The following is a 13,140-nucleotide window of genomic DNA, read 5'->3' as shown; positions in this document are numbered from 1 at the left end:
ACATCGAAAAACAAGTATCAGATGGTGTAGGAACTAACCAAAGTTATGTACACTAAGCGGAGACCACACAAAAACAACAGAGATGTGAGAAACCACCCACATCGAAAAACAAGTATCAGATGGTGTAGGAACTAACCAAAGTTATGTACACTAAGCGGAGACCACACAAAAACAACAGAGATGTGAGAAACCACCCACATCGAAAAACAAGTATCAGATGGTGTAGGAACTAACCAAAGTTATGTACACTAAGCGGAGACCACACAAAAACAACAGAGATGTGAGAAACCACCCACATCGAAAAACAAGTATCAGATGGTGTAGGAACTAACCAAAGTTATGTACACCAAGCGGAGACCACACAAAAATAACAGAGATGTGAGAAACCACCCACATCGAAAAACAAGTATCAGATGGTGTAGGAACTAACCAAAGTTATGTACACCAAGCGGAGACCACACAAAAACAACAGAGATGTGAGAAATCACCCACATCGAAAAACAAGTATCAGATGGTGTAGGAACTAACCAAAGTTATGTACACCAAGCGGAGACCACACAAAAACAACAGAGATGTGAGAAACCACCCACATCGAAAAACAAGTATCAGATGGTGTAGGAACTAACCAAAGTTATGTACACCAAGCGGAGACCACACAAAAACAACAGAGATGTGAGAAACCACCCACATCGAAAAACAAGTAATAGTGCACACGAGGTAGCCAGGTAAGTGAAGTTTTAATTCTTTCTTCACTTACGTAACATGAAACAAAAACATACCTACCGTGTAGTAATAACCTGAAAACTCTAACTATAACAAACCAAACAAATGTCTGATCGCAAGGACGCTTGAAATATAAGTGAATTCTTAAAGGTCAGCGCTTGCGCGGTTCAGGAGATCACACCACTTCCGTGACTATACATTCGTCAATACATGAGGTAGCCATTCATGGGAATGGTGAATCAACGACTGTCTGATCTCATCTAAGTGGAGCTAGAGGTAATATGCACAAGTCCTATGGTAAGTTAAGTTAAAAATTTGGGTGCTTGTGGCGCTTGGAATTGTCTAAAATGGAAACGGATTAGGCTTCTAAATAAATTTGAAATTCACACAATTACTTTCTGGCAATCATAATATCTCTTTAATTCGACCAGCTGCTGCACCCTTTATTGGACAGCCTGAGAAGCATGCAGTACTCTCCACTACCCGTTTACATGACCATCCCTTAGTGATCATCCAAATTTTGGGAGCAAAGTCATAATAGGAGTAGTGGGGAGACCGGTACTGAAGCCAACAACACTGAAGCAGTCAACAACACTGAAGTCAACAACACTCAAGTCAACAACACCGAAGTCAACAATACTGAAGTCAACAACACTCAAGTCAACAACACTGAAGCCAACAACACTCAAGTCAACAACACTGAAGAAACAACACTGAAGCCAACAACACTGAAGTCAACAACACTGAAGTCAACAACACTGAAGCAGTCAACAACACCGAAGTCAACAACACCGAAGTCAACAACACTGAAGTCAACAACACTCAAGTCAACAACACTGAAGACAACAACACCGAAGTCAACAACACCGAAGTCAACAATACTGAAGTCAACAACACTCAAGTCAACAACACTGAAGCCAACAACACTCAAGTCAACAACACTGAAGAAACAACACTGAAGCCAACAACACTGAAGTCAACAACACTGAAGAAACAACACTCAAGTCAACAACACTGAAGAAACAACACTGAAGTCAACAACACTGAAGTCAACAACACTGAAGAAACAACACTGAAGTCAACAACACTGAAGCCAACAACACTCAAGTCAACAACACTGAAGAAACAACACTGAAGTCAACAACACTGAAGTCAACAACACTGAAGTCAACAACACTGAAGTCAACAACACCGAAGTCAACAACACCGAAGTCAACAACACTCAAGTCAACAACACTGAAGACAACAACACCGAAGTCAACAACACCGAAGTCAACAACACCGAAGTCAACAATACTGAAGTCAACAACACTCAAGTCAACAACACTGAAGCCAACAACACTCAAGTCAACAACACTGAAGTCAACAACACTGAAGCCAACAACACTCAAGTCAACAACACTGAAGCCAACAACACTGAAGCCAACAACACTCAAGTCAACAATACTGAAGCCAACAACACTGAAGTCAACAACACTGAAGCAGTCAACAACACCGAAGTCAACAACACTCAAGTCAACAACACTCAAGTCAACAACACTCAAGTCAACAACACTCAAGTCAACAACACCGAAGTCAACAACACCGAAGTCAACAACACTCAAGTCAACAACACTGAAGCCAACAACACTCAAGTCAACAACACTGAAGAAACAACACTGAAGCCAACAACACTCAAGTCAACAATACTGAAGCCAACAACACTCAAGTCAACAACACTGAAGAAACAATACTGAAGCCAACAACACTGAAGTCAACAACACTCAAGTCAACAACACCGAAGTCAACAATACTGAAGTCAACAACACTCAAGTCAACAACACTCAAGTCAACAACACTGAAGCAGTCAACAACACTGAAGTCAACAACACTGAAGTCAACAACACTGAAGCCAACAACACTCAAGTCAACAACACTGAAGAAACAACACTGAAGCCAACAACACTCAAGTCAACAACACTGAAGCAGTCAACAACACTGAAGTCAACAACACTCAAGTCAACAACACTGAAGCCAACAACACTCAAGTCAACAACACTGAAGCCAACAACACTCAAGTCAACAACACTGAAGAAACAACACTGAAGCCAACAACACTCAAGTCAACAACACTGAAGCCAACAACACTCAAGTCAACAACACTGAAGTCAACAACACCGAAGTCAACAACACCGAAGTCAACAACACTGAAGCAGTCAACAACACTGAAGCCAACAACACTGAAGCCAACAACACTCAAGCCAACAACACTCAAGTCAACAACACTGAAGCCAACAACACTCAAGTCAACAACACTGAAGCCAACAACACTGAAGCCAACAACACTGAAGCCAACAACACTCAAGTCAACAACACTGAAGCCAACAACACTGAAGCCAACAACACTCAAGTCAACAACACTGAAGAAACAACACTCAAGTCAACAACACTGAAGCCAACAACACTGAAGCAAACAACACTCAAGTCAACAACACTGAAGCCAACAAAACTGAAGTCAACAACACTGAAGCCAACAACACCGAAGTCAACAACACTGAAGCCAACAACACTGAAGCCAACAACACTGAAGCCAACAACACTCAAGTCAACAACACTGAAGCAGTCAACAACACTGAAGCCAACAACACTGAAGCCAACAACACTGAAGCCAACAACACTGAAGCCAACAACACTCAAGTCAACAACACTCAAGTCAACAACACTGAAGAAACAACACTGAAGCCAACAACACTCAAGTCAACAACACTGAAGCAGTCAACAACACTCAAGTCAACAACACTGAAGCCAACAACACTGAAGCCAACAACAGTCAAGTCAACAACACTGAAGCCAACAACACCGAAGTCAACAACACTGAAGCCAACAACACTCAAGTCAACAACACTGAAGCCAACAACACTCAAGTCAACAAGACTGAAGCCAACAACACTCAAGTCAACAACACCAAAGTCAACAACACTGAAGCCAACAACACTGAAGCCAACAACACTCAAGTCAACAACACTGAAGAAACAACACTGAAGCCAACAACACTGAAGTCAACAACACTCAAGTCAACAACACTGAAGTCAACAACACTGAAGTCAACAACACCGAAGTCAACAACACTGAAGTCAACAACACTCAAGTCAACAACACTGAAGCCAACAACACTCAAGTCAACAAGACTGAAGCCAACAACACTCAAGTCAACAACACCAAAGTCAACAACACTGAAGCCAACAACACTGAAGCCAACAACACTCAAGTCAACAACACTGAAGAAACAACACTGAAGCCAACAACACTCAAGTCAACAACACTGAAGTCAACAACACTCAAGTCAACAACACTGAAGTCAACAACACTGAAGTCAACAACACCGAAGTCAACAACACTCAAGTCAACAACACTCAAGTCAACAACACTGAAGCCAACAACACTGAAGCCAACAACACTCAAGTCAACAACACTGAAGAAACAACACTGAAGTCAACAACACCGAAGTCAACAACACTGAAGTCAACAACACTCAAGTCAACAACACTGAAGCCAACAACACTCAAATCAACAACACTGAAGAAACAACACTCAAGCCAACAACACTCAAGTCAACAACACTGAAGACAACAACACTGAAGCAGTCAACAACACTGAAGTCAACAACACCGAAGTCAACAACACTGAAGCCAACAACACTCAAGTCAACAACACAGAAGCAGCCAACAATACTGACCCAACAATACTGAACTACAACAGTCTACAACTGGAACAGACTACAACTACAACAGACTACAACTGCCACCGACTACAACTAAATCAGCCCACAACTACAACAGACTACAACTACAGGAGCTTACAACTGCAGCAGCCTACCTTTTGCCCAGGAATTGGGGTACCTGGTACAGCTCCTCTCATGACAAAGTCCTGCACCCCTGGTGCCTTGGCAAGGGGGTCGTGTAGACAAAGGTTCTTGTACTTGTCCAGAGGGTGAGCAGCCTCACCTCGCTCCTTCTCCAACCTGCAGACAAGACACAAGTGAACTGTGCATGCGTAAAAGTGTAAAGGTTCATGACTTCCCTTCAACATCAACATTGCCAAAGGAAATAATGACAGCTTAGCAAGATAACACTTACCTGGTGAGAAAATTTTCTTTGGCTGTTTGCAGGACCAGAGTAAAACCCTTCCATTTTGCCCGAGAGAACATACTGAAACCTGCAAGGTGAATCACATTAAAGTGTATCACAACATACTCTGTAATGCTACCAACAGAAAGGTGTATCGCAGCATACACTGTAATGCTACCAACAGAGAGGTGTATCGCAACATACACTGTAATGTTACCAACAGAAAGGTGTATCGCAGCATACACTGTAATGTTACCAACAGAAAGGTGTATCGCAGCATACACTGTAATGTTACCAACAGAAAGGTGTATCGCAGCATACACTGTAATGTTACCAACAGAAAGGTGTATCGCAGCATACACTGTAATGTTACCAACAGAGAGGTGTATCGCAGCATACACTGTAATGTTACCAACAGAAAGGTGTATCGCAGCATACACTGTAATGTTACCAACAGAAAGGTGTATCGCAGCATACACTGTAATGTTACCAACAGAAAGGTGTATCGCAGCATACACTGTAATGCTACCAACAGAAAGGTGTATCGCAGCATACACTGTAATGTTACCAACAGAAAGGTGTATCGCAGCATACACTGCAATGTTACCAACAGAAAGGTGTATCGCAGCATACACTGAAATGCTACCAAGAGACAGGTGTATCGCACCAAACACTGTAATGTTACCAACAGAGAGGTGTATCGCAGCATACACTGTAATGTTACCAACAGAAAGGTGTATCGCAGCATACACTGTAATGCTACTAACAAAAAGGTGTATCGCAGCATACACTGTAATGTTACCAACAGAAAGGTGTATCGCAGCATACACTGTAATGTTACCAACAGAAAGGTGTATCGCAGCATACACTGTAATGCTACTAACAGAAAGGTGTATCGCAGCATACACTGTAATGTTACCAACAGAAAGGTGTATCGCAGCATACACTGTAATGTCACCAACAGAAAGGTGTATCGCAGCATACACTGTAATGTTACCAACAGAGAGGTGTATCGCAGCATACACTGTAATGCTACTAACAGACAGGTGTATCGCAGCAAACACTGTAATGTTACCAACAGAGAGGTGTATCGCAGCATACACTGTAATGCAACTAACAGACAGGTGTATCGCAGCAAACACTGTAATGTTACCAACAGAAAGGTGTATCACAGCATACACTGTAATGCTACCAACAGAAACGTGTATCGCAGCATACACTGTAATGTCACCAACAGAGAGGTGTATCGCAGCATACACTGTAATGCTACTAACAGACAGGTGTATCGTAGCAAACACTGTAATGTTACCAACAGAAAGGTGTATCGCAGCAAACACTGTAATGTTACCAACAGAAAGGTGTATCGCAGCATACACTGTAATGCTACCAACAGAAAGGTGTATCGCAGCAAACACTGTAATGTTACCAACGGAAAGGTGTATCGCAGCATACACTGTAATGTTACCAACAGAGAGGTGTATCGCAGCATCCACTGTAATGTTACCAACAGAAAGGTGTGTCGCAGCAAACACTGTAATGTTACCAACAGAAAGGTGTATCGCAGCAAACACTGTAATGCTACTAACAGACAGGTGTATCGCAGAAACACTGTAATGTTACCAACAGAGAGGTGTATCGCAGCATACACTGTAATGTTACCAACAGAAAGGTGTATCGCAGCATACACTGTAATGCTACTAACAGAAAGGTGTATCGCAGCATACACTGTAATGTTACCAACAGAAAGGTGCATCACAGCATACACTGTAATGTTACCAACAGAAAGGTGTATCGCAGCATACACTGTAATGTTACCAACAGAAAGGTGTATCGCAGCATACACTGTAATGTTACCAACAGAGAGGTGTATCGCAGCATACACTGTAATGCAACTAACAGACAGGTGTATCGCAGCAAACACTGTAATGTTACCAACGGAAAGGTGTATCGCAACATACACTGTAATGTTACCAACAGAAAGGTATATCGCAGCATACACTGTAATGTTACCAACAGAAAGGTGTATCGCAGCATACACTGTAATGTTACCAACAGAAAGGTGTATCGCAGCATACACTGTAATGCTACTAACAGAAAGGTGTATCGCAGCATACACTGTAATGCTACCAACAGAAAGGTGCATCACAGCATACACTGTAATGTTACCAACAGAAAGGTGTATCGCAGCATACACTGTAATGTTACCAACAGAAAGGTGTATCGCAGCATACACTGTAATGTTACCAACAGAGAGGTGTATCGCAGCATACACTGTAATGCAACTAACAGACAGGTGTATCGCAGCAAACACTGTAATGTTACCAACGGAAAGGTGTATCGCAACATACACTGTAATGTTACCAACAGAAAGGTATATCGCAGCATACACTGTAATGTTACCAACAGAAAGGTGTATCGCAGCATACACTGTAATGTTACCAACAGTAAGGTGTATCGCAGCAAACACTGTAATGTTACCAACGGAAGGGTGTATCGCAGCATACACTGTAATGTTACCAACGGAAAGGTGTATCGGAGCATACACTGTAATGTTACCAACAGAAAGGTGTATCGCAGCATACACTGTAATGTTACCAACAGAAAGGTGTATCGCAGCATACACTGTAATCCTACCAACAGAGAGGTGTATCGCAGCAAACACTGTAATGTTACCAACGGAAAGGTGTATCGCAGCATACACTGTAATGTTACCAACAGTAAGGTGTATCGCAGCATACACTGTAATGCTACCAACGGAAAGGTGTATCGCAGCATACACTGTAATGTTACCAACAGTAAGGTCTATCGAAGCATACACTGTAATGCTACCAACAGAGATGTGTATCGCAGCAAACACTGTAATGTTACCAACGGAAAGGTGTATCGCAGCAAACACTCTAATGTTACCAACAGTAAGGTGTATCGCAGCATACACTGTAATGCTACCAACAGAGAGGTGTATCGCAGCATACACTGAAATGTTACCAACAGTAAGGTGTATCGCAGCATACACTGTAATGCTACCAACGGAAAGGTGTATCGCAGCATACACTGTAATGTTACCAACAGTAAGGTGTATCGCAGCATACACTGTAATGCTACCAACGGAAAGGTGTATCGCAGCATACACTGTAATGCTACCAACAGAGAGGTGTATCGCAGCATACACTGTAATGTTACCAACGGAAAGGTGTATCGCAGCAAACACTGTAATGTTACCAACAGTAAGGTGTATCGCAGCATACACTGTAATGCTACCAACAGTAAGGTGTATCACAACATACACTGTAATGTTACCAACAGAATGGTGTATCGCAGCATACACTGTAATGCTACCAACGGAAAGGTGTATCGCAGCATACACTGTAATGTTACCAACAGGAAGGTCTATCGCGGCATACACTGTAATGCTACCAACAGAGAGGTGTATTGCAGCAAACACTGTAATGTTACCAACGGAAAGGTGTATCGCAGCAAACACTGTAATGCTACCAACAGAGAGGTGTATCGCAGCAAACACTGTAATATTACCAACGGAAAGGTGTATCGCAGCATACACTGTAATGTTACCAACAGTAAGGTGTATCGCAGCATACACTGTAATGCTAGCAACAGAGAGGTGTATTGCAGCAAACACTGTAATGCTACCAACAGAGAGGTGTATCGGAGCAAACACTGTAATGCTACCAACAAAAAGGTGCATCACAGCATACACTGTAATGCTACCAACAGAGAGGTGTATCGCAGCATACACTGTAATGCTACCAACAGAAAGGTGCATCACAGCATACACTGTAATGCTACCAACAGAGAGGTGTATCGCAGCAAACACTGTAATGCTACCAACAGAAAGGTGCATCACAGCATACACTGTAATGCTACCAACAGAGAGGTGTATCGCAGTGCAGACTGTAATGTTACCAACAGTAAGGTGTATTGCAGGATAAACCTCAATGTTACCAAGCACAAGGGGTATCGCAGCAAACACTGTAATGTTACCAACAGAAAGGTGTATCGCAGGATAAAGCTCAATGTTACCAAGCATAAGGTGTATCACAGCATACACTGTAATGCTACCAACAGAAAGGTGTATCGCAGCATACACTGTAATGTTACCAACAGAAAGGTGTATCGCAGCACACACTGTAATGTTACCAACAGAAAGGTGTATCGCAGCAAACACTGTAATGCTACCAACACAAAGGTGAATCACAGCATACACTGTAATGCTACCAAGAGAAAGGTGTATCGCAGCATACACTGTAATGTTACCAACAGAAAGGTGTATCGCAGCAAACACTGTAATGCTACCAACAGAAAGGTGCATCACAGCATACACTGTAATGCTACCAACAGAAAGGTGTATCGCAGCATACACTGTAATGTTACCAACAGAAAGGTGTATCACAGCATACACTGTAATGTTACCAACAGGAAGGTGTATCGCAGCATACACTGTAATGTTACCGACAGTAAGGTGTATCGCAGGATAAACCTCAATGTTACCAAGCATAAGGTGCATCACAGCATACACTGTAATGTTACCAACAGAAAGGTGTATCGCAGCATACACTGTAATGCTACCAACAGAAAGGTGTATCGCAGCAAACACTGTAATGCTACCAACAGAAAGGTGCATCACAGCATACACTGTAATGCTACCAACAGAAAGGTGTATCGCAGCATACACTGTAATGTTACCAACAGAAAGGTGTATCGCAGCATACACTGTAATGTTACCAACAGAAAGGTGTATCGCAGCAAACACTGTAATGCTACCAACAGAAAGGTGAATCACAGCATACACTGTAATGCTACCAACAGAAAGGTGTATCGCAGCATACACTGTAATGTTACCAACAGAAAGGTGTATCGCAGCAAACACTGTAATGATACCAACAGAAAGGTGCATCACAGCATACACTGTAATGCTACCAACAGAAAGGTGTATCGCAGCATACACTGTAATGTTACCAAAAGAAAGGTGTATCACAGCATACACTGTAATGTAACCAACAGTAAGGTGTATCGCAGCATACACTGTAATGTTACCAACAGTAAGGTGTATCGAATTATAAACCTCAATGTTACCAAGCATAAGGTGCATCACAGCATACACTGTAATGTTACCAACAGAAAGGTGTATCGCAGCATACACTGTAATGCTACCAACAGAGAGGTGTATCGCAGCAAACACTGTAATGCTACCAACAGAAAGGTGTATCGCAGCAAACACTGTAATGTTACCAACAGAAAGGTGTATCGCAGCAAACACTGTAATGTTACCAACAGAAAGGTGTATCGCAGCATACACTGTAATGTTGCCAACAGTAAGGTGTATCGCAGCATACACTGTAATGTTGCCAACAGAAAGGTGTATCGCAGCATACACTGTAATGTTACCAACAGAAAGGTGTATCGCAGCATACACTGTAATGTTACCAACAGAAAGGTGTATCGCAGCATACACTGTAATGCTACCAACAGTAAGGTGTATCGCAGCATACACTGTAATGCTACCAACAGAAAGGTGTATCGCAGCATACACTGTAATGTTACCAACAGAAAGGTGTATCGCAACATACACTGAAATGTTACCAACAGAAAGGCGTCTCGCAGCATACACTGTAATGTTACCAAAAGTAAGGTGTATTGTAGCATACACTGTAATGCTACCAACAGGAAGGTGTGTCGCAGCATACACTGTAATGTTAAAAACAGCACACACTGTAATGTTACCAACAGAGAGGTGTATCGCAGCATACACTGTAATGCTACCAACAGTAAGGTGTATCGCAGCATACACTGTAATGTTACCAACAGAAAGGTGTATCGCAACATACACTGTAATGTTACCAACAGAAAGGTGTATCGCAGCAAACACTGTAATGTTACCAACAAAAAGGTGTATCGTAGCATACACTGTAATGTTACCAACAGTAAGGTGTATCGCAGCATACACTGAAATGTTGCCAACAGAAAGGTGTATCACAGCATACACTGTAATGTTACCAACAGTATGGTGTATTGTAGCATACAGTGTAATGCTACCAACAGTAAGGTGTATCGCAGCATACAGTGTAATGTTACCAACAGAAAGGTGTATCACAGCATACACTGTAGTGTTACCAACAGAAAGGTGTATCGCAGCAAACACTGTAATGCTACCAACAGAAAGGTGCATCACAGCATACACTGTAATGCTACCAACAGAGAGGTGTATCGCAGCAAACACTGTAATGTTACCAACAGAAAGGTGCATCACAGCATACACAGTAATGCTACCAACAGAGAGGTGTATCGCAGTGCAGACTGTAATGTTACCAACAGTAAGGTGTATCGCAGGATAAACCTCAATGTTACCAAGGATAAGGGGTATCACAGCATACACTGTAATGTTACCAACACAAAGGTGTATCGCAGGATAAACCTCAATGTTACCAAGCATAAGGTGTATCACAGCATACACTGTAATGCTACCAACAGAAAGGTGCATCACAGCAAACACTGTAATGCCACCAACAGAGAGGTGTATCGCAGCAAACACTGTAATGCTACCAACAGAAAGGTGCATCACAGCATACACTGTAATGCTACCAACAGAGAGGTGTATCGCAGCAAACACTGTAATGCTACCAACAGAAAGGTGCATCACAGCATACACTGTAATGCTACCAACAGAGAGGTGTATCGCAGGAAACACTGTAATGCTACCAACAGAAAGGTGCATCACAGCATACACTGTAATGCTACCAACAGAGAGGTGTATCGCAGTGCAGACTGTAATGTTTCCAACAGTAAGGTGTATCGCAGGATAAACCTCAATGTTACCAAGCACAAGGGGTATCGCAGCAAACACTGTAATGTTACCAACAGAAAGGTGTATCGCAGGATAAACCTCAATGTTACCAAGCATAAGGTGTATCACAGCATACACTGTAATGTTACCAACAGAAAGGTGTATCGCAGCATACACTGTAATGCTACCAACAGAAAGGTGTATCGCAGCAAACACTGTAATGCTACCAACAGAAAGGTGCATGACAGCATACACTGTAATGCTACCAACAGAAAGGTGTATCGCAGCATACACTGTAATGTTACCAACAGAAAGGTGTATCGCAGCATACACTGTAATGTCACCAACAGAAAGGTGTATCGCAGCAAACACTGTAATGCTACCAACAGAAAGGTGAATCACAGCATACACTGTAATGCTACCAACAGAAAGGTGTATCGCAGCATACACTGTAATGTTACCAACAGAAAGGTGTATCGCAGTAAACACTGTAATGCTACCAACAGAAAGGTGCATCACAGCATACACTGTAATGCTACCAACAGAAAGGTGTATCGCAGCATACACTGTAATGTTACCAACAGAAAGGAGTATCACAGCATACACTGTAATGTTACCAACAGTAAGGTGTATCGCAGCATACACTGTAATGTTGCCAACAGTAAGGTGTATCGCAGGATAAACCTCAATGTTACCAAGCATAAGGTGCATCACAGCATACACTGTAATGTTACCAACAGAAAGGTGTATCGCAGCATACACTGTAATGTTACCAACAGAGAGGTGTATCGCAGCAAACACTGTAATGCTACCAACAAAAAGGTGTATCGCAGCAAACACTGTAATGTTACCAACAGAAAGGTGTATCGCAGCAAACACTGTAATGTTACCAACAGAAAGGTGTATCGCAGCATACACTGCAATGTTTCCAACAGTAAGGTGTATCGCAGTATACACTGTAATGTTACCAACAGAAAGGTGTATCGCAGCATACACTGTAATGTTACCAACAGAAAGGTGTATCGCAGCATACACTGTAATGTTACCAACAGAAAGGTGTATCGCAGCATACACTGTAATGCTACCAACAGTAAGGTGTATCGCAGCATACACTGTAATGTTACCAACAGAAAGGTGTATCGCAGCATACACTGTAATGTTACCAACAGAAAGGTGTATCGCAACATACACTGAAATGTTACCAACAGAAAGGTGTATCGCAGCAAACACTGTAATGTTACCAAAAGTAAGGTGTATTGTAGCATACACTGTAATGCTACCAACAGGAAGGTGTGTCGCAGCATACACTGTAATGTTACCAACAGAGAGGTGTATCGCAGCATACACTGTAATGCTACCAACAGTAAGGTGTATCGCAGCACACACTGTAATGTTACCAACAGAAAGGTGTATCGCAACATACACTGTAATGTTACCAACAGAAAGGTGTATCGCAGCATACACTGTAATGTTACCAACAGTAAGGTATATTGTAGCATACACTGTAATGCT

At 42.2% G+C, this 13,140-nt stretch overlaps 1 protein-coding gene across 4 annotated transcripts in view; it reads right to left on the bottom strand.

Moving 5' to 3' along the window:
• Nucleotides 1-13,140, bottom strand: part of LOC137295710 (nucleolar protein 8-like) — a 55,656-nt gene that overhangs the window by 21,390 nt on the left and 21,126 nt on the right. For all 4 annotated transcript variants that reach the window (XM_067827222.1, XM_067827224.1, XM_067827225.1 and 1 more), the window contains 2 exons: nt 4,839-4,917; nt 4,579-4,723 (listed from right to left, as the gene is read on the bottom strand). In XM_067827222.1, coding sequence (XP_067683323.1) covers nt 4,579-4,723; nt 4,839-4,917 — 224 coding nt within the window. The remainder of the gene's footprint in view (nt 1-4,578; nt 4,724-4,838; nt 4,918-13,140) is intronic.

This window comes from Haliotis asinina, chromosome 9 (genome assembly GCF_037392515.1).
Source record: "Haliotis asinina isolate JCU_RB_2024 chromosome 9, JCU_Hal_asi_v2, whole genome shotgun sequence".
In the NCBI taxonomy this organism is placed as follows: Eukaryota; Metazoa; Mollusca; class Gastropoda; order Lepetellida; family Haliotidae; genus Haliotis; species Haliotis asinina.
Note: the sequence above shows the minus strand (reverse complement) of the source record. Positions and strands in the feature narration are given on the sequence as shown.